Source organism: Eublepharis macularius, chromosome 12 (assembly GCF_028583425.1).
Source record: "Eublepharis macularius isolate TG4126 chromosome 12, MPM_Emac_v1.0, whole genome shotgun sequence".
Classification (NCBI taxonomy): domain Eukaryota; kingdom Metazoa; phylum Chordata; class Lepidosauria; order Squamata; family Eublepharidae; genus Eublepharis; species Eublepharis macularius.
In genome coordinates, this window is record NC_072801.1 from 24,025,447 (window position 1) to 24,051,448 (window position 26,002).

Here is a 26,002-nt window from a genome sequence, read left to right on the forward strand (position 1 = left end):
AGTGGCCCAACCCTGCCTATCCCCCCCGGAGCAGCGGCAGGCGATGACATCAGGCCCCGAGAAAGCTCTCTCTCTCTCTCTCTCTCTGGCCTGCACTTCCAAAACAACCCCAAATCCGCACACTGATGGAATTGCACACCCCTGGCTTGGACGTTTCTCTAGGTAGGAGTCCTTGCTTGTGGAGGAAAGCTTCACAGGTTGGATTTCTGCCTTCTCTGCAGCTGGTCAAGGCAGGGAGGGGGGAAAGGACAGAGCAGCAGGTGTGAATTTTTTAAAGACCAGACTGGTTGGGGATGATCAGCGGAGAACAGGTTGCTCTTTGCACGTGCTCAGAGGAAAGCATTGCCTAGATTTCTGAAAATGTGCAAAGGGAGTTATGCTTTGTGCACCCACCGCCATAGTTCACAGACAGGAGTGGGCGGCCGGGGGGAGGGGGAATAGCATAGTAAGGGAGGACAGCAAAACCCTGGCTGGATCTGAGGTGGGAGAAAGCAAAACCAAGGAAGGAGTCTCTGAGTATGTACAAAGTACAGGAAAAAAGGAAAAGATGGCTCTTCACAGATTGCCATGGATCCTCAGTTTTTTTTAAAAACACAATACCCTCAAATGCAACAGGAAATCACAGTCGATGGACTGAGCCATACAAAACATGGATCCAGAACTTCGTGGTGCCACAACAGTTCAAAACCATGAATCCAAATAAAACCAAACCACCATGATTCTGTATCTGATATCATGGTCACTAGGAAGTGCCATAAAAATCACTGATCCACCTGCTTTGCACATTGCCATGACGCAAAAACGTAGATCTTCAAGGATCCTCAGGATTTTTACATAAGTTTACACTTGCATTTGGGGGCATTCTTTTTTTTAAAAAACAGTATTCATAAGGATGTCTCCCCCCCCTCTTTTCCTCAATCGTTTCAGATCATTGGGGGGGGGGGCTCAGGCCACTCCTTGGCCCAGTCTTTGGGGCAGCTTGAGCCCTACAGGAATTTCTGCATGGAATGTTTGAAGCAGATCCCAGTGGCCTGGAAGATTCTGTTGTTCAGTCACCATGGCGATGGCAGTTGAAGGATGCCCAGTTATCTGAGTCAGTCTCTGACAGTGGAGGAGGTAAGGACCTCTGGCTCAAGCTCTCCCAAAGACTGGGCCTGGGGGTGGAGGGCTGAGTGAGTCCTCCCATCTGCAGGTATGATCTGGAGGATAAATAGAGGCAGAGAAGATGGAGTAGGGTGGAAAGGATGGATTTAAAAGCAGGGGCATCAGAAATATGGCCTGAGGGGCGACCAGCAGCCTCCTTTTCATTTGGCTTTCCCCACTCCCGCTGCCCAGACCTCCCAGCCTCAGAGTCTCTCTACACAAGACTTACGACACATGCTGTTTAAGTGTCAGGAAACACAATGTTAGTCAGGAAGTGCAGTTCCTGACTAACTTGGAATAACACTAGGTTGCTGGCTTCTTTCAGAGGTTGACACTGCTTCACGGATGTTACACTTTATATACTCAAACACAAACACAGCACGACTTTCCCTCCTCTCCAGACTTAAGGGTGTTCCACTGAGACAAACCCTTGCTAGATACTGGGCAGGCGTTATAGTTATGAGCATACCCTGTTCCTGGCACTGAAGGGGAGACTCCTCTCTACCCACTTCCTTGGCCCCCTATAGTCCCCAGATCTCTTGAGTCTAAGCAGGAGTTAGTGCTGGTTTTCCCCACTTTAGTCCTAGGAGTAAAAGTGTTTCACAAACATTATTTCCTCTCACAGAGGATTCTCTGGCTGACCCTCTCTGGTCCAAAGCCAGGCTCCCACTCCCTTTCACTCTCTTGTTCACTCTCCAGCTCCAACTGACGGCTTCCCCAACATTCCATCCCCAACTGCCATTTCAGGCTAGCCCCATGGTGGGGGTGGGGGGGAACATATCAATCATTCTCTTACTGTCTGGAAATCTCAGCATCTGAAGCTGAGTCCGTCACACCTGCGTTATACCCTACTCTTCTCCCTAAGGGAAACCCAGATGGCACACTAGACCCAATTTCTCTTAAGCTCCATTTTCATTAGACGGTAACAGTGTGCTTAAAAAGAGAATGATATGGCTTTGCCTGAACATTGTGATAAGAACTCAGCAGGAAATCATAGGAGCACCTTCTTGTCAGAAAAACAGAGAAATAGCCTTTTTGAAGTGGGAATGAAAGGCATGCCTCACTGTCGAAGACAGAACTTTTCTTTATTTACCGGGAGGTGTGAATTCTCTTCTCCCATCTGACAGGGAGGGAAAGTAAACAGGACTTTGGAAAAACACCCTGATAACACAACTATTTTGTCATGTCTAACCAGGTCCTTCTGGTGTTGTTCTTGTCGCCCACAGCCACCAAGGCCCAATGAGAGTTCCCAGAGGGAGCAGGAGGAAAGTTGAGAGTCAGGTAATGGGCCTATCTTCAGTGCATATGTCTCATTCTGTCAGTCCTGGAAGGCACTTTTGGCTCTCCACAACCCATTTACAAGCATTCCTCCCCACTTCATCCAACTGAAAGCAGGACAGCAAACAGCCATTTGTGGATTTAACAGACCAGTACAAATTCATGCACCCTGCAGGTTCACTGCCCACTGTAAAAAATGCTTACTACAACCTCAGTGTAGCCTGACAGCTCCCAACCTGGATCAATGCCGTGGTCACGTTGACACTTGACTAGTGCAATGCACTATAGGTCTCCCTCTTGAAGTTAATTTTGTGAAACACACACAGAAAACATAAGTACTTTGTCATGTCCGTCCAGGCCCTTCTTGTGTTCTTCTTGTCACCCACAGCCTACCAGGAGTTGATACTGGCTGTAATTAAGAGGGACAAAAGTTCTGAGGTGGCCTTGGAGGCCAGCCTAGATTCAGGTAAAGGACCTGTCCTCAGGGCATGTGTCTCATTCTGCCAGTCCCGGAAGGCATTTGTGGCTCTCTAAAACCCATTTTCATGCATCTTCCCCCACTTCTCATCCCACTCTGTTCTTCGTGTCACTCAGCCAACCGGGAGGACAGCAATCTTCCATTACTCGATTCACCAAGAGGTCAGATTCATGTACATTAGAGATATTTTTGCAGTGCCCAGCAGCTCATCTAGCAAAAGAACTGAAAATCTTCTGCAGGACATTTTCAGAAGGATATTAAAAGACAATTGCCCAGATAGTTGTCTCCGTGACCATACAAGCCTTCCTAAAATCCATTCCAGAGAGCCACCTGGGAGGTCTAGGTGACAAGGCTCCCTTCTCAAGGTCTGGCAGTTTCCTGGCCTGCACCATGATCAAAATGGTACTTTACAAGGCATGTTGTGTTGCTAAGAAGTTTGAATATGACACCTGCCCTGAGAGGAACGTTTGGATGTGCCATGAGGTCTGCATACTTAACGTATTTATCTACTTACATACTAATGTTCTTTGTGATGTGGGACTATTTTTTATGAAGTTTATTTACATGTATTTTTTTATGGCTTCTTGTAAATGGTCAAGGATTTGTATATACATTTTGATGTATATGTGTTTGTGGATTCCCAATGACTACAGCAGAAATATCAAAGCACACAACATTCCCCATGGGATGATAGGAGGGCTCGTAGAGGCAATGCCCAGCCATCCAACAGGATTTTCGTTACAAGAAATGACAACATTACCCACAAAGAGTGTCCAGGGTGTCTCTCTTAGCAATACAGAAGGAAAAGAAGGATGCAGGCACCAGCCTAAGCCCCTCCCTGCTCACTCCACTGACCACAGACAGTGGAGGAAGTGAGGGGCCAACATCTCAATCTCAGATTTTTGCAGTTATTGGGTTTCTCATTGTAGATATTAAAACTATTGCAGCTGGTATAATTTTCTTCCTATATTGATTAATGTAGTTCCTGCTGCACTGATAAGTTGCTTTTGCATTTTGTATAATTATAGATCTGATGTTGTATTAATTATTGGTTCTTATAGTTATTAAAATTCAATTTCTTAGTGTGTTAATTGTACTTCTTGTTTGAATTATGACTGGTTCATAAATTTGAATGAACTTTGAATGCTTCCTCACGTTAGCACATTCTCACCAAATGTAAAGACAGACAAGAAAGTTAAGGGAAACACACTCAACTTGATATATCTCCTTTCCAAGCTACAGGTTTCCTGATATGGAGAAAAACATTCAGGGCTCAGAACCCTTCTCATTGCTTTCTGGAATGATACATTTCTCTTGAGCACCATACCATGTTGGCTTTTCCTGCTCACATAGATCAGCACTGAGATATAAAACAGGTGCAAAGAAAAAACCCTTTCAAAAGGTAGTAGGTTCTGTGTTGTGATATTAGGTATGAGGAATAAAAGTTTACAACAGTTAGAAAGTCCCGTTCTGTTGGAAGTCCAGACATTGCTCTATGTCATATGCTTCCCTAGCCACAAGACAATCCGAAAGCATTTAGGCTATAGGGTTTACTGAGGCAATACAGCCAAGCTTTCAAGATGCACAGAGCTGGCACCAAGCATCGGGCAACTCAAAAACCTTGCCCTAACCTCCACTGATATGGGTCTGTTGGTGATATACAGTATCAGAAGCAGGATAATGTGGCATATAGAGCAGGCACCGAGGCACAGTTCTGTCTTTTCCCAAAGACTTTCTGTTAAATAATGCAGTCATGGGAGCTCTCTCTCTTGGATGATTTGCAGGTCAACCACCTTTTAATTCTTTATGGAACGTGTCTTGTGCTCCTCAAAATTACAAAGCCTAAATGCCATCAAAGGATGTTTTCAATTTACTGCTTTAAGAAAATCTTGCCTAGCTGCTTACGAGCCCATCTGCTACACAGACTGCAGATCAGGCAAGGAATACGAGCCCATCTGCAACACAGACTGCAGATCAGGCAAGGAATACATTTCCATTTGTTCAGTGACAGTCTACAGTGTTTCCTTCCAATACAGTCACAGTATATTGCATTTGATGCTGTTGCTTGCACTGCAATACCCTGTAAGCAACTCAAAAGCCCATTGACTGGGTGGTTTGAGAATGTAAAAAAAAAAAAAACCCAACCCATAAATGTGTCTGTAGGTAAAGATTTTAAGAGGTCCCCCCTCCCCGCCTCACCCCAGATCAATTTCAAAAAAACTTCTACAAAATGGGGAAGAGTTCCAGACAACACAGTCACAGGCTTCTTTTGTTAAGCATATAGGTCCGCTTTATTTCCATGTTCAACTCCTGGAGAGATCCTGTCACAATCTGAATGGAGGAGGATAAAGCCCACTGTAGTGCTCTTTCAGCACACTAAAGCACGCGGTGTGGAGGACTGCTTTCTTGTTGATCTTTCCCCATACAAAACTCACACCTGTCTGTGAGCATGGGACACAAGATGAGTCCTCAGCAAACAGAAGCATCACAAGTTTACAGCGAGCACACCAAGGTTGCCCTTGGACTGGCAGCAGTTGAAAGTTGCCCCAACAGGGGAACCACAGCTGGTGCATCAAGCTGCAAATACCGGTGACAGATTTCCAAAAAATTAAACTTAACCTTCCTTCAATAATGGAATAAAAATTTAAAAGCAGCGCCTTTCAAAAGACCTCACTGTAGGCGGTGAGGGCAAAAAAGGCACTACAGTGTGTCAGAATGAACGAATTCTGTGCATTCACTGTCCAGAGAGAGAATATGGATTTTAAAAACATCAAAGATGTAGAAAGACCTTCTGAAAAACAGATGAATCCTTTCTCGTTACAAGATGTGGTGGGCTGCAAAGGAGAGAGAAGGGGAAGATGATGTGGTGGGACGTCCAAGGAGAAAGAAGATGCTTAAACCCCCAAGCAGTTCAAACTATTCCCCCTCTCACAATTCCCCAGTTGCAAAGTAATGTTTACCACAGCTGTTGGACTACTCTGACTCTGCAACAGTGATAATTTCTTCATTGATAAAAAATTCAACCGTCTCCTCCTCCCAGTCTTCCACATTGCTGTCTAGCTCATCTGTATCCACGCCTGGAAGGAAAAAGAAAGAGAGAGATGGTATTGAAACTTGAATGAACCGAAGACAGTAGAAGGAGCCCTCAAGTTGGGAAGCACTTCCCAGAAAAAAAATTAAAATTCTTAATTATGAACAGGACACCGCTACAGCTGCAGCTCATGTGTACCAATAATGCTCACACTGCCCTGGTTAAGACACACCCAACTCTTTCAGTGACAGAATTCTCAATCTCCCCTGCCATAGTACATTATAACCATCTTTGTTTCTGTGGATCGTTTCAGAGGATTTATTTCCTCAAAACACTTTCTCCCACTGCTCAATTTAAACTCACAGTTGTATGATTAAGAAAATAAGAATGGACCAAAACCGTTATAATAATTAAGATGGCAAATGAAAATCACTTAAAACAACTGGGAACATAAAATCCAATTCAGGGTTGGAGAGGGAGGAAGGGTCTTTACCTGGTGTTAAAATCACCAAACTGACATCTTGAGGGGCAAGTATTCCACATTTTGGATGCCCCAGCTGAAAAGGCCCCATGCTTCTAATGCCAATCCATCAGGCATCAACAGGAGGAAGAGTAGGGCCTCTAACAGAGATCTTAATGGATGACTGGGAACGTATGGGAATAAGCATTTTGGTTTTGTGTCAGTTAGGTCTTTAAATGGAGGTGAACTGCATGTCAAATTGGGCTCAGAAGTGAACTAAGAGCCACGGTAACCATTTATGGCCAGATGTTTTCTCTAAAGGTAGTGCAAGGCAAGTGTAGCATTGCATTTTGTACCAACCAACACTTCCCTACACTCTTCACATGTGTATATGCGCACAATACATGCAACGTGTTTGACAATCTATTCTGGACCGAATCAGAACATGGATAGCTATGGCTGTGTCAAGTTAGAAATGTGGGATATATTCCAACAACAAATGTTTTCAAATTCAGGTGTGGCGCCTCCTGTCCAACTCACCTCCTCGTAGTTCCAGTCGTTCATTCCTTTGCTCCAGGTATAGCTCCTGTGCCATCTTGCGGTATTTCCTGAACTCCTCCATCATTGTCCGTCTTCTGTCAATCAGTTCCTACAGAAAAGACACCAATATGAAGCCTTCATCAAAACATACCAAGAAACCAATCTGACACCCATCACTGTGAATAAGCTGCCTCCCTCAGCAGAAATTCTAAAACTCGCTGATGAACACAGTGCCTGCTGCTTTATGAAGTTTATTATGCCAAGATTTTGGACAAAGTACCTCCTCAAAAAGCAACAAGCACTTGCAGAAACCATTCTGCTGACATATAAGCACCACTAACACCTCCATTTGTCCAGAGGAACACCATATTCTGCTTTTACGGACTTTTCTCTGCAATGAGCCCTCCTTTTGCAACCCACCCCCCTATCCTTGGAGAACAAAAATCCATGTTCTGGACCTATACAACAAACTAAACACAGTGGAAATAGGTGGCAAGAATTGCTGTAAGTAACTTTTCAGTCATATGCTTCCAGATCCAAATTAACAGCAGCTTACCTTTGACGCTTTGGATTGGCTCAAGCGATCTTTCTGTTCAAAAATTTTGGAATATCTTTTCAGGTCTTTCTTGATTTGCTGTAATGAGGAAAAGGATATCAAACGTGTGCCAACAGGCCTATGCCCAACAGCAACTACACTGTTATATGAGTGTCTTGTTCTTGTATGTCTGATACATGAAATACTGAACCCCATGCCCAGACCTCAAGAGAACTTCTGAGGAAACAAAAATGTTCTCCTTGCAGAAGACTTGGGATGTGCATCAACTCTGCCCCGGACGCTACCCTGTTTCCCCAGTATTGCGCTCTATTTCCCAACCACCAACTGGCTACACCAGCCTGACATTCGAAAAGAAACATCACCTTTATTTGATCCTGGGTGAGCAAAGTAGGAGGCCGAGGTCTCCAAAGCAACTGGCAGAATCTGTCTTTGTTATTCTTCTGGAGGAGACGACCTTGGAAAGTCCACAGCCAGAAGGCATTGTCCACCTAGGAAGACACTTCAGTCAAGCTACACACTGGGCAGCATTCTTTTGCAATCAGAGCATAATGACATAGGCCTAGAGACCTCAACCTGAATATCCCTTGGCCCTGCTGTGGTATTAAGATAACAGGGAATAGCTTCTAAACTACATAACCTAATATCTTGACTTATATGAAGGATTTTTTTTAGCATAAATATCTGAATTACATGGAAATAAGTAAGACATGAATACAAACGACCTGAAGGAACTGAGGCTGTTGTACTTTGGTCACATCATGAGAAGAAAAGACTCACTGGAAAAGATAGTGGTATGAAAAGTTGGAGGTGGTAGGAAAAGAGAGAGAGGCAACATGAGATGGACTGATTCAAGACTCAGAAGATTTAAGGGCATCTCATAGAGTGCGTTAGCACAAAGACTCTTGGGAAGCATCTAAGCATCTTTTCTCAGTTACTACTTTTAAATAGACGGACTCACAGAGAAAGTGGAGATACAGAAGGTAACAAAAATGAATTAGATATTGTGGGAAATGGTACACCCATGAAGCTACCCAAGGGGGAGGGGATGCAAGACACTGGAACTCAAGTCCCAGCTTTGTACACAGATTCCCAGCATCTCCGGCAACAACAGCAGGGAAAGATCCGTCTCTCCAGGAGACCCTAAAGAGGCTCAAATAGAACAGTATACAGAACCTGTGTCTGGATTCAGTTACAGCAGCTCGCGCCACCCATTTGTAAGCTAAAATAAATGGATCCTCTTGAATACTTAAGGTGGGGGAGAGAGAGAAAAGGTTTTGAAAATACCTTGTGACTCCACCAAGACACTGAAGTCACAATGTATCGGCCGGTGGGATCCCATTCCACATCCGATGCTGTATAATGCTCAGCAATGTTCATCATGGTACAGTCAGATGTATCGACAAATGCTAAGGCACCATTCATGCTGCACAAAAAACAGACAGGAAAAAAATATATTGATAGGTGCATACCTCCTTTTAAAGCAATTGAAGCTATTCAGAATGCACTGAGGTCTATTTTGAGTGGCCAGGAAGCAGGTTTTGTTCCCATACTGGAGAGCTGTATTTTTTTTTAAATAATAGTTTTCATAATTATTGAAGCATTATTTCTAGAGAAGGCATCTGAAAACTGTTTCTTTGCTCTTAGGGAAAAGTTGTTTGCAAGGACTGGTGATCAGCAGAGAAATCCAAAACTGCCAAACAGTTTTAACAATCAATTGCCCTCCATTACTCAGCAGGCTAGCAATTATGTTAAGGTGCCAGAGGACTCTCTGCTAAATTGCTACAGTGGGCTAAGACAGTTACTCTTCTGAAATTTGTTTTAAGTAGACTACAGCTATACAAAGCGGATTAGTGTACTAACGAAGTGCTGAGAAGGGACTTTTCTTCCTACACTCTTAAAATTTTTTTTGATGAAGAGTTAAGTTAAATTGCATCTTTTAGAAGAAACAAGATTTTAAAAAAATGTTTTCATCTTCAACTTCACTGTCGTACAGATGACTCAAAGAGAATATCAATTATTGCACCGTCAAACAGGCTACAGTATCAAGCATTTGCAACCCATGGTTTCTTCATTTTCCCCAGAGATAATACCTACCTCCTGAGACCAGCCAACACCACAAACTGTCCTTGAGGACTCCAGAATATCGTATTTGCTTGTTGCTTATCAAAGATTTCTGAAAACAAACCCAAATGAGATTTAAAAGCCTGAATGACTCAACTCCCATGTCTTTTCATTGTATCAAGTTAATACTCTTTCTCATGTTATGAACACCATAGCATTACAGAATATCCTATGGTATAGCAATTCCAAAAGTACTAACATTTTTCCCACCCCCCACCCTGAATTTTAGAAGTCATAAATAATAAATACATCATTTAACTATAGGAGCCTTAGTATACACACAAAACATCTTTTAGCCATCCTGCAGTCTCAGGAGTCTCTAAATATGGTGCTTATAACATTTGATTATACACTTCTTTGAAAAATTAAATTCAGAGAGATCTGAGTGGCCTTCAAAAGGGCTGAAAAAGAAACAACCTATCAGCCACAGAAGGAACTTTAGGAAGTTAATGTAGTGACTCAACACCAAGAAGGTTTTGCCATGGTACTCACTGAGGGCAAAGCTCAGTAGAGCAGAGGGAACTGGGATTCCAATTTTAAACGAGGGGCAAAATTCAACAGGACTATCTGCACATGGCCATCATCAAATGATGTGATGGTAAAATTTGCATTTATTTTCAAAAATTGCTATAAACTATCACTGTAGAATTGGCATCAACATTCATTCACACCAATCCTGGTTATTAGTCCCTCAGTCAAGTTATGTTTATCAAAAGGATGGTACGTCTGAGGACTCAAACTGCAGCCAAGCACATGTTCTTGATGATGTGGTGTTGAAAGCCAAATGGTAAGCAGATTTCTGCTTCAAAGCCAACTCCAAGGCAAGCCCTATGTCTTCAGTTAACTCTTCTCTCAGCTGAGCAGCTGAAATCCACTTACTGATGAGCTCTATCTTCCCATTGTTCTTCACATGGTAGAAAGAGCAAGATATTCGTGGCGTCTCTCCATGCAGCACAGCAAATTTATTTCCGTTTGGCTCCCAAGCAAAGGCTATGATACTTTCTGGAGGAAGTAGGGGGATAAACATGCATCAGCACAGTGGTATTAGCTGGATAAAATTTTATTTATTTATAGTCTGCCTTTCTCACTGGGATCCAAGGCAGATTACAATAGTGTGAGTGAAAATACAATATAATCAACAGCTAGGACAGTCACTGAGCAAAGTAAAATAATGAGTAACAGTTAGGACATTAAGGAAAGAGATATCATACGGAATGGTAGCTGAAATTTTTAAACAAGCATAAAGCCAAGCACAGAGATGAAATCTGTCTGCAACAAAGCACAACTAATTTCCATGGCATGTTTAGCAGCATGGAAACTAGCTAGTAGGTACATATCTACAACAGTAGACAGTACCCAATGGTGTAACATTTATCCATCATCCTTCCAAGGCATCTGTCTGAGCTATTTCTTATGATACAGGCCTATAATCTGGATAGAGAGCACTCCTACATAATTCAGTTTTGCACAGTTTGTGGAAAGCCAGGAGACTAGGGGCTTTTCTGATCACCTCAGGAAGGCCATTTCATAAGGTGGGGGAAGATATTGATTGTGCCCAACTGTAAATGGTATCTTCAGAAGGCCCTGTTCAGATGAGCAAAGCTGCCATGACAGAACACAGGGGGAGAGGCAGTTGCAGAGATATGAGGGGCCAAGACTTGGAATATGATAGTCATTACCTTGAATTGAGCCTGGTAACTGATGGGAAGCCAATGGAGTAACTGTAGAATAGCTATGAATTAATTCTCCTAAAAGCTTCACACAGAGGTTGAATAACATGGGGGATAAGACTGCACCTTGTGGAATCCCACAAGATAATTCTCATTCTGAGAATATTTGGTCTCCAACAGCAACCCTTTGAGTTTGTCCCATGAAGAATGGTTTAAACCAGTCCAAGGCACATCCTGATACCTACTTCTGTCTCCAAATGCCTCAACAGAATGGCAGGGTCTAATGTGTCGAAGGCTGCAGATAGATCTAGAAGCAACAACGAAGTGTGGCCTTTGTCTACATTCAGGCGGAGGTCATTAACTAGAGCCACTAGGGCCATCTCTGTTCCATAGCCTGGCCTAAAACCAGACCAAAAAGGCACCAGAGTTGTCCAAGAAAGCCTAGCGTTGGTCAGCCACTGCTCCCTCAACCACTTTGCCCAGAAAGGGCAGATTAGAGAATAGGCAATAATTGGCTACATTATTTCAAAGTAGTGGCTAGATGACCACCTCTTTGAGACTGAGGTAAGATGCCTTGAGTTAGTGACTGATTCATGATGGACATCAAGGACTCCTTTATGGGGTCTTTGCAAGATTTTAGTAGCCAGGATGGGCAAGGATCCGGAGCACAAGTAGTGGCCTTCACAGATTCTAGAATTCTGTCAGTATCTGTGACTGGGTCAAAATGATTCAGAAACGGACCAGACGGTGTGTTAAGCATTTCTTCTGGCTTGCCTGTTGTGTCTTGGGAATGACAGTTTGGCCTCCACCCCACCTCAAATCCCACTAATTCACAAGGAAATGTAACAAAGACTCGTAAAATATAGCAGCGACAGCAATAAAGGTATCAGCAGGCCCCATCCTGAGGCACTCGATGGTGTTTCCTTCTGCTACAATATGCTCTTTGCATTATTTCTATTTGCAAGAAACTATACTGACATCAACCATCTAATTCTTCTTGAATCATTTAAGCTTCATTGAATTTAATATCCCTAAAAATAGCACAGAGCTCTAAACCCAGCCTTTCAGAGCTCATGTCAACAAACAACCCTGGTCTGATGTTCCTCTGCATCAAAACAGGGAGGGGGGTGTAACTCAGGTAGTGGCGGTGGTTACTGGAGAAGAATGCCCCATGGAGCAGCAAGGGATTCCCACAGAGAAGGATGTGTTTCCTTCAGACTAAACAAATCTCCCCCAGTCTCTGGGCAGAGCTGCATCTCCGTGGTCTGATCACTGGCTAGTTGAAGGTGTGGAAGAGAGAAAGCAGGGAGTGCTGGGCAGGATAGTTACAGATTGCATTGACTCACACTGTATAATCTGCCTTGAATCTCAGTAAGAAAGGCAAACTATAAGTAACTTAACAGCCAGTATAGCATAGTGGCTAGAGCGAACATAGTGACTCTGGGCTGGATACAACTTCTCAGCTGGGCCCATCTCACCATGGTGTTACAATAAGAACCATATTTATCCCTTACCTTTCATTTCTACCACATCAACTGGAACTTGCTTTTCTCTCATGCGGAATATTTCAAAGTTGGTCACTACACCCTGAAAAAGTGGAGAGGAGAGAGAAAGAGGCAATATTGAGTCTTTGAAATGTTTTATAGGAAAAGGTGGCTTGGGGCAATCTGTTTCTGAGCAGGCCCAGAATCTCACACCGCACAGCAGGCAAAATCCTGCTGTGGCATGTCCAACATCTAATGATCGGCAGACAAAGAGTAAGAATTTTCTGTTCAAATGCAAACCGGCAATGCTATTAAAGCATCATAGGTATCTTAAATCTACTAACATGATTTGCAGAACATGAACTCTAAAGATCTCTGCAAGGTTTACTCGATACTCAAGCATTATAAAAAAATTTAAAAGGTTATGATGAAACTTAGATCCCAAACCTGTGTACCCTTGGGGGTCCTGTCTACTTTCACACAAAGATAATCCCCATTCTTCTGCCAGTGTAGCTTGCAGTCTACCACGTTGAACAGGTTTCGCACTCTGATTTCCTGCCTGGCTGGCAGCTGCATCAACGTCACCCTTGCTGGAATATCCTTGTCTTCAGGCACCCAAAAAGCTATGATGTTGCCACCTGGAGACCAGGAAAAGTCTCTGCAAGGTAATAAAAACACATAAGAGACTTGCTGGATCCGACCCGTGGTCCGTGTAGTCCAGCATTCTCTCACTCAGTGTACCGCTTCAATGAATAAGATGCACCACTTCAATGGTATACAAAAAATGTTCAAAATGCGAACACAAATGTATACACTTGATCATACCCATTTTTCTATATTGGTAAAAAGTGACTGAACCATTCTTATCAGCACCAATGGTAATGATTTCTATGCCTTGGCTAACATAAAAACATTGTTTCAATGGGATTTGGAGCTCAAGCGGGGGGGCGGGGAAGGCACACTCACTTGATTCCTGCGATTTTCAAACTCTTCTTGTCCAACAGGCCCATTGACTAGGGAGAGAAATACCACCACAAATAATTTTGCAAACTGCCAAATCCTATACAGAACACATTTATAGATCTCAAATCTGACTTACAGAAGATTTACAACCCCCTCCTTTTGACTGGCAAAGCATTCCATACAACCTACAGTATTTCCTAAGGGCCTGAAGGTTTGCATTGGTCTCTCTCCCTCTCTAAGACAGTGACAAGGACTTTCATAACATTCGATTTATATACTGCTGACAAATCTGCAGGCACTTATCTTGTATCATTGCTAGCTTGTTTCCAGAAGGAGTTATAAAATTTCAGACACTGCCAATAAGGGAATGGGAAACCCAGGAAAAAGGCAAAAGAGTTACACTTTCTCATCTTAGGGGGTGGAATTACATTAGAAATTTGTAATCCTCACTGGTAGTAGTGGTGGGGAAGGAGAGGAGAAAAAGTCATTTGAATTTTTCTTCCATAACCCCCACCCTGGCAGTTCCTCATCTTTTTGCACAAGGCTCTAGAACGAGCAGGGCCGGCGCCAGAGTTTCTGGTGCCTGAGGACAGGGGAGGGGACAGTTTCAGGACTGCTCCTGTCCCCTCGCGCACATGCCCCCGAACTGCTGGGCGGGAGGGCTGAGGCGCTGCCGGCCCAGCCAGGCACGGCAAGCGGCTGGGGAGGCGTGTGCGCGCCCTCCCGCTCCATGCGCCATCCTGGATGCCTGCTGTGTCTGGCCGGCTGCTGCTCCTAGCCAGGGGTGCGTGCTGGTGGCAGCAGCAGTGTGGGAGAGCTGGGAGGCTGCAGTAGCTGCGGGCCAGGTGTGGCAGGTGGCCGGGGCGGTGCACAAGCAGCTTCCCATCCCTCCCAGTCAGCCGCCCGCACGCTGCCAGCTCCGCAGTGTGCACACACACACACCCCCGGCGCCTCAGCACTGGAGGCAATCGTCGGGGTTGCCTCAATGGAGACGCCGGCCCTGAGAACAAGAAATTAAGGAGGGAGAAGAGGGAAGCACCCACCCAACAGCACATCCACACTTCTCCTGCAGACATGGTTTGGGACTTCTGGTTATCTGGGGAACATGCCTTTGCCCCTCCATTAGTGAATGCATGCTTTATACTTTTGGCACATTTTTAGAGTGACCAGGCATTTTACAGAATCTTATTGAGCTACATCAGAAACAAGAGACTCACAGGTGTTTCGTAGATGCTAAGGGTGTCAGTTGTCATTCGAGCAAAGAATTTTCCATCGTGACTCCACCTGAGCAAATAAAAATTTCAAGAAGTCAGGTTTTCTATCCTTTTTCCTACAATGAAGTCATATGTAATCATCTCTTGTAATCCCAGCTTACTTAAAAATTGGCCAGTGGGCTGAGCTTTCACAGTGGAATCCTCGCTTCTTCTGTCCAGTAAGGATATCCCATATAATGATGGCTTGAGGATCGTCCTGTGTATCCATTAGAGGACTGAAGGTCACCAGGTATCTTCATTTTTAAAAAAGGATAAAAATCAGATAGATACAGTAGTTGTGCTTTTAATTCAAAACCTGTTAAAACTGTGCTTCAAGAGACAAGATATTTTGTAGTCTGCATTCCCTCTAGTACATAAGAAACACCATGTTTTCAAAATGCAAGGTTTAGTCAAACAAATGCATCGTCTTCAGGGGCTACTCAGAATCATGTGGCTGTTCTAAGCATATTAAGCTGACAGGACCAAAATGCAGGTTGTGGGTTTGATCACAGAGATGTGGCCTGTAGCTTTAAAAACAAGCCAAATAATTTTGTAACAGGATTCTTTTCAGTGAGTCAAGAGATATTATTGTCACCACAGCATGATTCAGTAAAAGACAGCCCCTCTGCTAACTTCTGACCACCCTCCACTTGGCCAGGTAACAAAATGAAATTAACAACATGCTGTCCCATTTTAGAAGAGGAATTTACAACTCTGCAGGCCCAGAATGCCAGTTTCATGCTGTGGCCTGGAAACTATACAACACAGAAAACAGACAACACAGAAGGGAGGGAATAGCACTGAAAGCCATGACAGACCCTGTCCCAGCCTTGGTTTTTAGGAGGAAGACTCCAGTATCAATAGTATAATTCACTGATATCAAAAGGCAACTAATGGAGAATACTTCAGCTTTAACAACAACATTTGATTTATATACCACCCTTCAGGATGACTTAACGCTCACTCAGAGCGGTTTACAAAGTATGTTGTTATTATCCTCACAACAAAACACCCTCTGAGGTGGGTGGGGCTGAGAGAGCTAGAAGCTGTGACTGACCCAAGGTCACCCAGCTGGCTTCAAGTCGAGGAGCGGGGAATCAAATCCGGTTCTCCAGATTAGAGTCCTGTGCTCTTAACCACTACACCGAACTTGCTCTCTTTAATTCCTTAACAAATTAAACTCCTCACTAGATAAGTGCATACTACAAGGTAGGTCTGTAGGCTACATAGCAAAGATGGGATTCAGTCCAAACAGGCTAGATATTCATATTTATAAAGCCCAGTTTTCTCCCAAAGGTTGGGTTGCAAGATGCAAACGAACCTCAGTATCTGAATCAGGCGCACATAAGAGGCAACATGCGGCACACACCTGCCTACTGAAGAATCATTTCATGCCAGTTTCTGAGAATACCTTTCACAAGGTGAGAAGTCGATGAGCTGGACCCCTTGATGGCTGAACCTCTGAATCCGCTTGAACTTCTCTCCACCCCACAGAGCAATGCCCCTCTGATGGAATGTAGCCAGGTAGGTACCCTTTGGAGACCAGCGTACATAGGTTTCTGTCCATCGCTAGCAGGAGGGAAAGAATGCTAGTTGCATCTTAAAGTGGATCTCATTTCATTTGATTATCACTGTACTTTGCTAGGTCCAATACGTTATTTGCAAAATTCTGCATGGGACTTGAACATTTTAAACATCCATCAAATGCAAGGAAGCCAATATCTAGCTTGCTACTAGACATGAGCTATGGAACAGCTTTGGCAGGAATCTTCTCACATTTAAACTCATTTCTTTGCATCCAGTGAACCTTCAAAGCTTGCTATACAAGAGCATCAGGGCATGTTCTCAGCAATCATCTTGAATACTTATGTATATTTAACAGCAGAGTTTCTAAGCTGCCTTGAATGCCTATTTCTAGAAATAGAGCTATTGAAAAAAAATCATTTGGTAGTAAAGATGGCCCAGTGATTCTAAACTAAGGACCCGTAAAATTGTACATGTGGAAATTTCAGTAATGAACAGTGCAATACTAAGCTGATTTACACCTTTCTAAGACCAATGGCTTCAACAGACTTAAGGCTGTAACTCTGCTTAGGACTGCATTGTAAATCCTTTCCCCTTCTACAAAGAATTAAGCCCCCTGTAAAATACATTGTATTTCATGGATGACGTGAACTGCCCTGAGCCCATTCATGGGGAGGGCAGGATATAAATAAAATAAAATAAATATTTGTGACACTGGGCCTATCCGTCCAGAACATGTGATGCTTTTTCACTAGCTGAATTATTTAATTCTGATGTTGTACCTCAATGTATTCTCAACAGCTGTGCTGAATTATATGCCCAGCACCTGAATATTTTAAATCACATTGCAGATTGGATTCCTCCGCATTTTACATGGGCAGCCCAATCCTAAGAAGGGCACGGAAAGTGAACAGGAACCGAACTAAGGCTTGCGAGGGCGCATCTAGCCCGTACGCCCGCGTAAGTGGCCCTCCGCCCGCGCTGGGACGCGGCGCTGGCCCGCCGGCGGGCCAGCACTGGTGCAAGCCACAGGCGCCCGGGCGGCGGCGCAGGAGTGGCGTAGAGCCCTACGCCGACGCAGGGGGGGGCCGGGAGCAAGGCGGGGTCGGAGTTAGTCCGCTCCCTAAGCTCCTCCAGAAGCGGGAACGCCCACAGCGGCGCAAAAAAGCTACGCCACGGAAAAAGAAGGCGTAGCCCATAGGCGTCCATGGAACGGCGAAAAATCAGCCCCCTCTCTGAGCGCCCCGCCCCGCCCCTATGGCCCGAAGGAGCATAGGATGAGAACAATCCCGGGGACCAATCAGCGTGCGCGCCCGGCGTGGACGAGCCCCCCTCTCTGCACCCAATCACCTGCGACCGCGCCCTACAAAACATCCGGCCAGCGCCGCCCAAACCCCCAGGTAAGTGAGCACTCAGCTGGAGGCTCTGCCCGTCTGCTGAGTGGCATTGCCCCTTTGAAAACCGAAACGGGCTGAGGGCATTCACGTTGGCAGGCGCAGAATGCACCCGGGGGACTTTGCGAAAAATTGGGGGAACTTCGCATAAAGGGGAAGAGGTGCAAATGTCTGCCTAACTCTCTTTCTACCGTGATAGAAAGAATGACTCAACAGCTAACCGGACTCATGCATGCTAGTTGCTTCTAACTAAGCACAAACAAACTAACCCTTCCGTGGCAGAAGGGAATGACACTTTGCAAATTAACCGCATGCTCTCCCGTTTCCTTGCAGGTGCCCTGACTCTGGCGCTCCCACCTGGTGATGACCGACGGAGCGCTGACAGGTGAGGAGGAGGTGGGGGGGGGCATTCCGCAGATTAGTGCAAACCGCCCATTCACCTGAACCCACCCGCTCACTTGCCGCTTTGGGTGAGGCCCAGCAGGGGTGGGGGGCAACCATGGCCGCCCCTGGCTGCCTCAGAGGCAGGCGCCTCGAAAACCACATGTGGCCAGGTGTTTGTTGTGACCAGCTCATTCCCTCCCATAAAGGTAAAGGCTTCCCAAGGCTGAGTGCATCCTCGCCAGACCGTCAGGCATCAGCTGCTGCCCTCGACCATGTGCAACCCCCCTCCCGGATGGCGGAGTGTGGGGCTTGCCTTGCCAGTGGAACGAGGCAAAGCCCACACGTGTCTTTTTCCCCCACAGGCACGTCCAGGGCATGGCTGCTCCCCCGCGCCCCGCCCTCCCCAAACATCTCTGACGGACGGTTGGCTGCAGCCCAGGAAGCACCGTCGCGCCGCAGCCTGCATCCCAGCCCCGCCCCTCCGAGCGGGAAGGAGGGCTGTGTGGAATGCTCCGGCTCCCTCGCCAGCCTAAACGCAAGCCCGCTCTTTCCAGTGCAATAAAACGAGATGTACAACAACTGTCTTCTGTGTCTGCGAGTCTGACTTCGTCCTCCGCCCCTCCCCCAACACTCCCGTCACATCTCCCCACCTGCACATTGCCACAAATGTATCCGACACACCCCGTCTTGCCTCCCCGCCCCCTCCCTCCCTCCTCCTCCCCCCCTCCTCCTCTGTATTTGACCAGTGTCTGTACCACCCATCTGCCGAAGAGAACTTGATTCTCAGAAGCCTATGCCACAATAAAATTGGATGGTTTTAAAGGTGCTACGGGACCCTTTTTGAATTCGCTACCACAGGCTAACACGGCTAACCCCCCTGTATCTATGGCCAGGTAGAGGGTTGGGGCGGGGCATGTGAGCGGGGAGGGGGATCAATCTCCAGTGGGGAGAGTAGCTGGCACCCGATAAGCCAGGGAGAGGGTGGTGCGAGCTGCCGCTGCAAGGGGGCGGGAGATGGCAGGGGAAACGGTCCGCTCGCTGGAACCCTAGCCCCCACCAATGGAGAATCCAGGGTGGTGGCAGGCAGATGCCATATCCCGGGCAGGAGGTCTCGCGCGCCTGGGGAGGGTCGCCCCCATCGCAGCCGCAGCCCCAGCAACACAGTCCCATGAGCGGCCGCCTCCCAGAGTGGGTCCAGCCCCTCGGGCGTCTGCAGCAGCCCCATTGGTCATTCCAACACCTTCCACCCCAGGGCGTCCTGCCTCGCATCCAATCCCGTGGAGCAGTTGCCAACCTCCCACGCCAACAGGCCATGGTTGTTGGGAGGGGTGTGCCTCTCAAGTCCGTGCCGAAGCCCTGCTCGGGCGGCTCGTCGCCATCCTCGACCCTCCGGCCCCACCCGCCCCAGAGGCACCCCTCCCTCGGGCCCAGTTGCGTGCGAGAGGCCGGGCCTGTGGACGGCCAAGGGGGTCCGGCCGCCGGCCTCCGGCTGCCGCCTTGGGGGTGGGGTGGGGTGTTTTGCTGCACAGGCGGCTCTCCTACACGCCTCCCCTTCCTCACGTCTGCTGGGGGAGGTGGGATGATATAATAATAAAGGCTGATTTCTGTGCAATGGGTGTCTGTGTTCTTTGCCTTGGGATGGGGACGAGGGGGCAGGCCCGCTGTGTCTGCCTCTTGGTGGCGGCCTCAGGCCAGCCCTCCCCTTCAGCGTCACTTGGGGGCTGTCCCCTGCTGCCAGAGACTGGCTGCTGCCCTGGATTCCTCATGGCAGGGCGCCTGCCAGTCCCATGCCAACCTCTCTGGACGCGGCCGCCACGGACTTGGTGCTACATTGGGCAAACGGGGGAAAGGCTTCTCAGACTACGCCCACCCCTCTCCTTCCCGACTGCGAGCCCCGCCCGACACACGAGCCGAGGCAGTCTGCCGGCATGGGCGCGGTTTGCCTGCTGCTCTGGGGCCTGGCCGGGATCGCGTGCTGCCCATAGGCTGCGCCTTTCCTGGCCCCTCCCCCTGACGCTTGTCAGGAACAGCGCCCTTTGGCTGCGCCTGGCGGCGGCCGTGCATCAGACCCGCCCACAACACTTTCTGGTTCTCCAAAATTGCATCTCTGCGCCGCTGCGGGCGCCGCTGCGGCCACACTTTGCTGGCACAGGATCCGGCCCGGCGGCGCTGCCACACCACCAGTGCAGCCGCGTCGGCGTTGGGGCCGGCCATAGGATTGCGCTGTAATTGAACTTAAGACTGTTCTCGGCAACAGAAGATCCCTAGAGACACTCACAGCTCTTTCTTCTATTGCGACAGGCTCCTTGACGTCATTCCAGTAAATAGTGGTCCTGTCTCCCGATTCAAAGATCACACTGTACTGATCTCTACAATCTGGGTCCTCCAGCCAGTAGCGCAAATTTCCCTGGAGTGAAAGGGAGAGAATGAAAAAAAAGGACTGAGAGAAGACCAAACAGAAAAGGAGTTCAGAAGAACATTCCACTGGAGGGCACAAACTATTTTTCTTCTTTATACTTCCAACACTGGCTAAAACAAATCACACACGTTAAGACCTTTAAGATCTTGCTTCTTGAGATCAGTCAGTGCTTCTTTTATAACCACGTATGCAACAAACTTTAAATAAAAGCAGACTTAAAAAAAATAAAGAATTGGGATGCTCAGAATCATTAACAATGACCCATGGCCCACTCACAACCCATGTGTCACACAGCACCAACCACAGCCATCCCATGGGAATCTTCCTTAAAATAAAATATGGATCCTTACTCTAATTGGGCAGAAATCCAAGACAAGTCCCTCACCCCCAATTACAACTGTAGCATTAATGTTGAGAATTGTCTCTCTTGACAGACACAGTGGTGGCTTTGAGTGTGTAAGATAAGTCTTACACACCATAAACACACTTTTTGAGACTCACAAGGTCATTGAATGGCTGCTTCTCCGGAATTTCCCAGTCATCACTGATGTTCATGTATCTGTAAGAATGAATAATTCAGTTATGCAGAATGGTATTTGAACAGTCAAAGGGATGGTGTTTCGGTAGGATGCCTCAATGACCATACTCACTTGTCAAAGTCAGTGAAAAGGTTGACCCTGAAGGTGTGCTGCTTGTCCAGCTTGTAGCCATCTGCATTTTTCACTGCATCCAAAGCATGGGTTGGAGACATGTATTCCAGAAAAATATACCTGCCATAAATAAATGCAGTCAAGGGCTCAATATCATTCAAGATCATACTACCTGCACAGGTGATGAATGAAACTAAGGGTCAAGCACTACTAAGTCAACTTAAGAGCATGGCTTCCTGTGACCTGCAATCCCTCCCATCGCCTTTAGCATACCCTGAAAGCCAATGAGAAAGAAAAAGCTGGTATTGAGGGCAAAGACACCTAAGGGGTGAAGTGGGAGGGCTTCAAATAGGCACGGAGTGATATCCCAGCAGGTGTTACACCAGGGTATATGTCTAAGCACAGGAGGGGAAGGCAACCATTCAATGAGTGTTTCACCTAGGAATGAAAGACAACTGTTAAGAAATGAAACTGAATTACCAATGGCTCACTGAACAAGCACATTAAGTGCCTTCTGTGCAAGCTACTAGACACCCTTGGGAAAGGGAATAGAGAGAAGACAGGTGAGAAATGAGCTGGGAACTGTCCAAGTGAAAAATGGAGTTTAACAGACACTTCAACACACAGCACAGGGGAAAGGGGAAATCAAGCAACCTTTATGGTTGTTTGCCTGAGGGCTGGCACCAGACTGATCTTATCCTCCCGATTCTTGCTAGGTGGCGGGGGGGGGGTGGTCATCTACCCTCGCAACAGTTCTTAAGACTTCTGGCCAGTAACTGCAGACAGAGCTATCTACTATTCACACACAATGGGGTTTTGTAAAACTATTCACAAAACTCCATTTGAAAAAAAAATCTCAATTTAGATGCAGAATTATGCTAATTCATATTATCTATACTTATACAGAAAACACCTTTCCTCGGCTGATCTAATTTAACTATTTTTTTTCCAGGCAGCCTTTCATAATGGATACTAAAAGTGCATAATTGGTAGATTTTGTAATGGTCACTCTCTACAACTTTTGCATTAGAAATCTATTCTGCAAGGGACTGAAATTTCACATCAGGACACATTTCCCAGCAAAAGCCCCCAAATTTTCATCTTCATATACCCACCCTTTAGTCTGCCCATCGGCCTCTGGATAATATTCATTGGTAATTTTCCCAAATTTTGAGAAAATCTTATGGATAACATTCTTTAGTTTCTCAAGACGGTCTGGTCCAACCTGGGGCACATTATCCACAACGATTACTGAATCTATTCCATCTGCCTCCTGAGGACGCTCTTGCAGAATATCTCCAAGTAATTCTGAAAAACAAGGCAGAGAGAAATTGGTGTACAAAGTGTCAGGAAGGATGGCCATTTGTACAATTATATTGCAAGACCAACTGTACTAAATTAACTCTCTGGTAATAAACAAGTGGACTTTGCAAGTTACCACGAAAATTAACTTTGATAGGGCTTCAGAACATTAAATAAATACAGAGCAGACGAAGTGATTTCTAACAGGTCTTTTCTAAACACCATATCCTGCTGATTTCTTTAGAAACTGTGTGGTGTGGTTCTACTGGGGAATGAATGCCATGGTTAAGTGTACCTATTCCTGCCTGCCACAGCCATGTCTTTAGAGCCGTTCCCGCCACCCCCGACAACACTTTCAAGCCTAGTCTGTGTTAAGAGCCACTACAGCACAGTCAGTTTTTGGAGTGCTATATCACAACGGGGAAGACCAGGGCACAAATCCTAACTCAGCTCAAAGGTTGACCTGAGGCCAATCGCTCTCTTTGCCCTGGCTTAACTCACAGGGATGTTGTGAAGAACCTGCATGCTGCCCTAAGTTCTGTGTGGTTAAAAAATGGACAGACAGAACTGGCAGCCCCTGTGGTGCTGGGCTGTTTTCCCCAAACAGCACTGATAAATAGCTGTGCCAAGGGACTAATGATACTGTCACAAGGTGTTATAGCCCTCTGAGTTCAAAGCTTTGTATACTTTAACTTTGTTATAATTAGACAAAGTAATGCCTAAGCACTCTAATTACAGCAGCTGAACAAGTTTTCCCTGCTTTCAAAGACACATTTAGTTTAATCATGCAGCATATCAAGACATCGACATGTCTTTGCCCACTAGATCTATAGCTTTTCTGGATGACAGTTAAATATTGCTTAGGATTGCTGGGTTATTCCAAGACAGCATTTTATACAATGACTTGAAATTATATTTTACTAAGAGAAACTTTAATACATAAATATCAAATTAAGTCAATCAGACACCACACACTCCCAAGTTCACTTTATACTGCATATGTGTATATATATACACACACATAGCACTAAATCAGATTATGGAAGTTGGTCAAACACATTCCAATTGTGTACAAATACACTAGACAGCCTGAAACAGAAAGAGAATGGCCTATCATGTCCTCTATCTGTGTTTTAATCCACAAGATTAATTTCAGAGCCTTTAAGTTACTTCTAACCCCAGATAAAATTTGGACGTCACGGCTGAGCAACAGGATACATGTGTTCTCTGCTGTTCATGCTCCTCTATGCGCTAGAGGAAAACATTGGGTAGGAGATCCTTAACTTCAAAATGCAGATCTTTGTCCTCACTTCATTTATACCCAGCCTTTCTCCCCAAAGTAGTTTACACCATTCTGCTCTCCTTCATTTTTTCCTCACATGATTGTAGGTTGGGCTGAGAGTTGAGGATTCACCCAAGATCACTCAGTGAGCTTTCATGACAGAGAATTGAACCTAGGTCTACCAGAAGCTCTTCTAAGGTATTAAATATGGCACAGGTTTTGGAATCATGTGAAAAACCATTAGACCCTATTTTAATAAGCTAGATTGGCACACCGGTTGGTGTAGTAGACAAGAATTTAGGAGCCCTTGGCTCAAATCTTCACTTATAAATTTTAGAATGATTTTCAGCTAGCCACTCTCACAGCCAATTCTTGCTATAAGCCATGAGCCAGTGATTGCACATGAGGGGGTGTATGATGAAGCATGCCTGTGCTCATGGCTTCAACATGCATTCTGGTTGTGCACAGAGAACTACCAAGTAAGATTCTCCGCCTGTCAAGAGAAGTATTTTTTATTTTGCTTGGCAGCAGCCCTCCACTGTCTCAGCCACATGACCTATTGCCTGATCCTTTGTTCTGGAAACTTAGATCCTCACGAACTCTACTGAGTGGCTCTGGGTCAGCCACTCTGTCGCTGACTCTTGGCCCAGCCTACTCCACGGGACTGCTGTGAGAGGGGGACCAAGCAGCCCACCCTCCATCCTGCTGCACAGGGGAACAAGGCGGGATCAGGAAGAACCCATTCCCTCCCTCCCTCTCGCCAGCAGCCCACACCTTCCTCGTCGATGTCGTCCTCGAAGCCTTCGGGGTCGCTGAAGGAGATGCCCTCGTCTTCTTCTTCTTCCTCCACCGCCTTCTCCTCGTTTCCTTTTTCTGGCTGCTCGGAGGCCTTCTCTTCCTCCTCCTCTTCTTCCTTTTTCTCCTCCTCCTCCTCCTTCTCTTCTGTTACCTCCAAGCTGGGGCTCGGCGTCTTCTCGCGGGCCGGCGGCTCCTCAGCGGCTTCCTCCTCCTCCGGAGGTGTTGGCGGCGGCGGCGGCGGCGACGATGCCGCCTCTACGGGAGGCGAAGGCGACGGCTCGTCTCCCGCCTCAGAACCTCCCGCCTCAGAACCTCCCTTCTCCTCCTCCTCCTCCTCCTCCTCGGCCGCCGCCTCGGACTTTCCTTTAGGCTCCTCCGGAGAGGGCCCGTCCAGCTGCTCGGCCTCCGGGGCCTCGTCCCGACCCTCCTCCGCGGCGACGCCAGCAGGGGTGGCGGCAACGACGGAGGAAGACTCGGACTCCGAGGGTACCGCCACCGCCGGGCTCTCCTCGGCCTCCTGCATGGGAAACGGGCACCGGAGGGAATCTCTGGGCGTGAGGGCGAAAAAAAGGGGGGGAGGGGCGAGCGCGCGCACGGAAGAGGCGATTCCCTAGCACCGGGCCATGTGCGCGAGACTACCGGCGACGAGTCTCGCGAGAGGTAGGGGGTAGAAACTTCTGTCGAGGGGGATACTTTTTAAACTGAGAAAGGACTGGGGGATCTTATTCGATTCCAACGTTTGAAATTCTGACCATATATTTTTTTGGGTGTATATCCCGACCCTCCTCGAATAAGTACTCTGAAAGGTATCTAAAGTATCAGCTGTGTTATAATGCCATTTAATCGCTCCCTCTATTTCATTGACGGTTTGGTTAGATCCATATGGGAGGGGGTTACGGTTTATTGCAACTCGCCGTAAGATATTCTATCTAGCTGAACTATCTCTGAAGGTGTATAAAGAATTTTTTAAAAATGTATTGTTTTTCATTCTTTGCATTTCTCTTAGATTTAAAATATTAAAAGTATCTTAGGTTTTAGCGACTACATGCTGTGTGTAATCAACTCCCCCCCCCCATTTTTCCCATAGTTTGGCTGAATCTCATGGTTTACTTCGACCCGCCCTAAGGTAGGACCAGGCTGAACCATCTGAGAAGGGCTAAAATTTTTAAAAGGTCGAATGGGTGGCTGGTAGTTTTCTTTGGTATTAGTATTTTATCGTCTTCTGCAGTTCATATTTTTGGCTTATTTAAATGCTAAACTCTAAAGAAAGGG

The 26,002-nt window shown here is 46.3% G+C and overlaps 1 protein-coding gene across 1 annotated transcript; it reads right to left on the reverse strand.

The window, feature by feature from the left end:
* Nucleotides 1-5,163: 5,163 nt before the first annotated feature.
* EIF3B (eukaryotic translation initiation factor 3 subunit B) lies at nt 5,164-25,356 on the reverse strand. The gene is made up of 19 exons (XM_054993611.1): nt 24,707-25,356; nt 22,464-22,656; nt 21,349-21,468; nt 21,200-21,257; nt 20,558-20,686; nt 16,389-16,546; nt 15,100-15,231; nt 14,942-15,008; nt 13,728-13,774; nt 13,209-13,419; nt 12,792-12,864; nt 10,487-10,609; nt 9,581-9,659; nt 8,771-8,909; nt 7,849-7,974; nt 7,487-7,564; nt 6,931-7,039; nt 5,860-5,976; nt 5,164-5,733 (listed from the first exon to the last, which is right to left on the reverse strand). The coding sequence occupies exons 1-18, from the start codon at nt 25,251-25,253 to the stop codon at nt 5,873-5,875; spliced, it is 2,493 nt and encodes an 830-aa protein (XP_054849586.1). The 5' UTR covers nt 25,254-25,356; the 3' UTR covers nt 5,164-5,733; nt 5,860-5,872.
* Between the last annotated feature and the right edge of the window lie 646 nt (nt 25,357-26,002).

What these genes read in the sequence shown, in the direction of transcription:
- EIF3B (XM_054993611.1), bottom strand. Translation starts at nt 25,253, where the DNA reads ATGCAGGAGGCCGAGGAGAGCCCGGCGGTGGCGGTACCCTCGGAGTCC. An exon ending in GCCGATGGGCAGACTAAAGG is followed by an intron (nt 21,469 to 22,463) that starts GTGGGTATATGA and finishes TATTTATGGCAG; the next exon opens with GTATATTTTTCTGGAATACA. An exon ending in GACTTCTCACCTTGTGAAAG is followed by an intron (nt 15,232 to 16,388) that starts GTATTCTCAGAA and finishes TTAAAAATGAAG; the next exon opens with ATACCTGGTGACCTTCAGTC.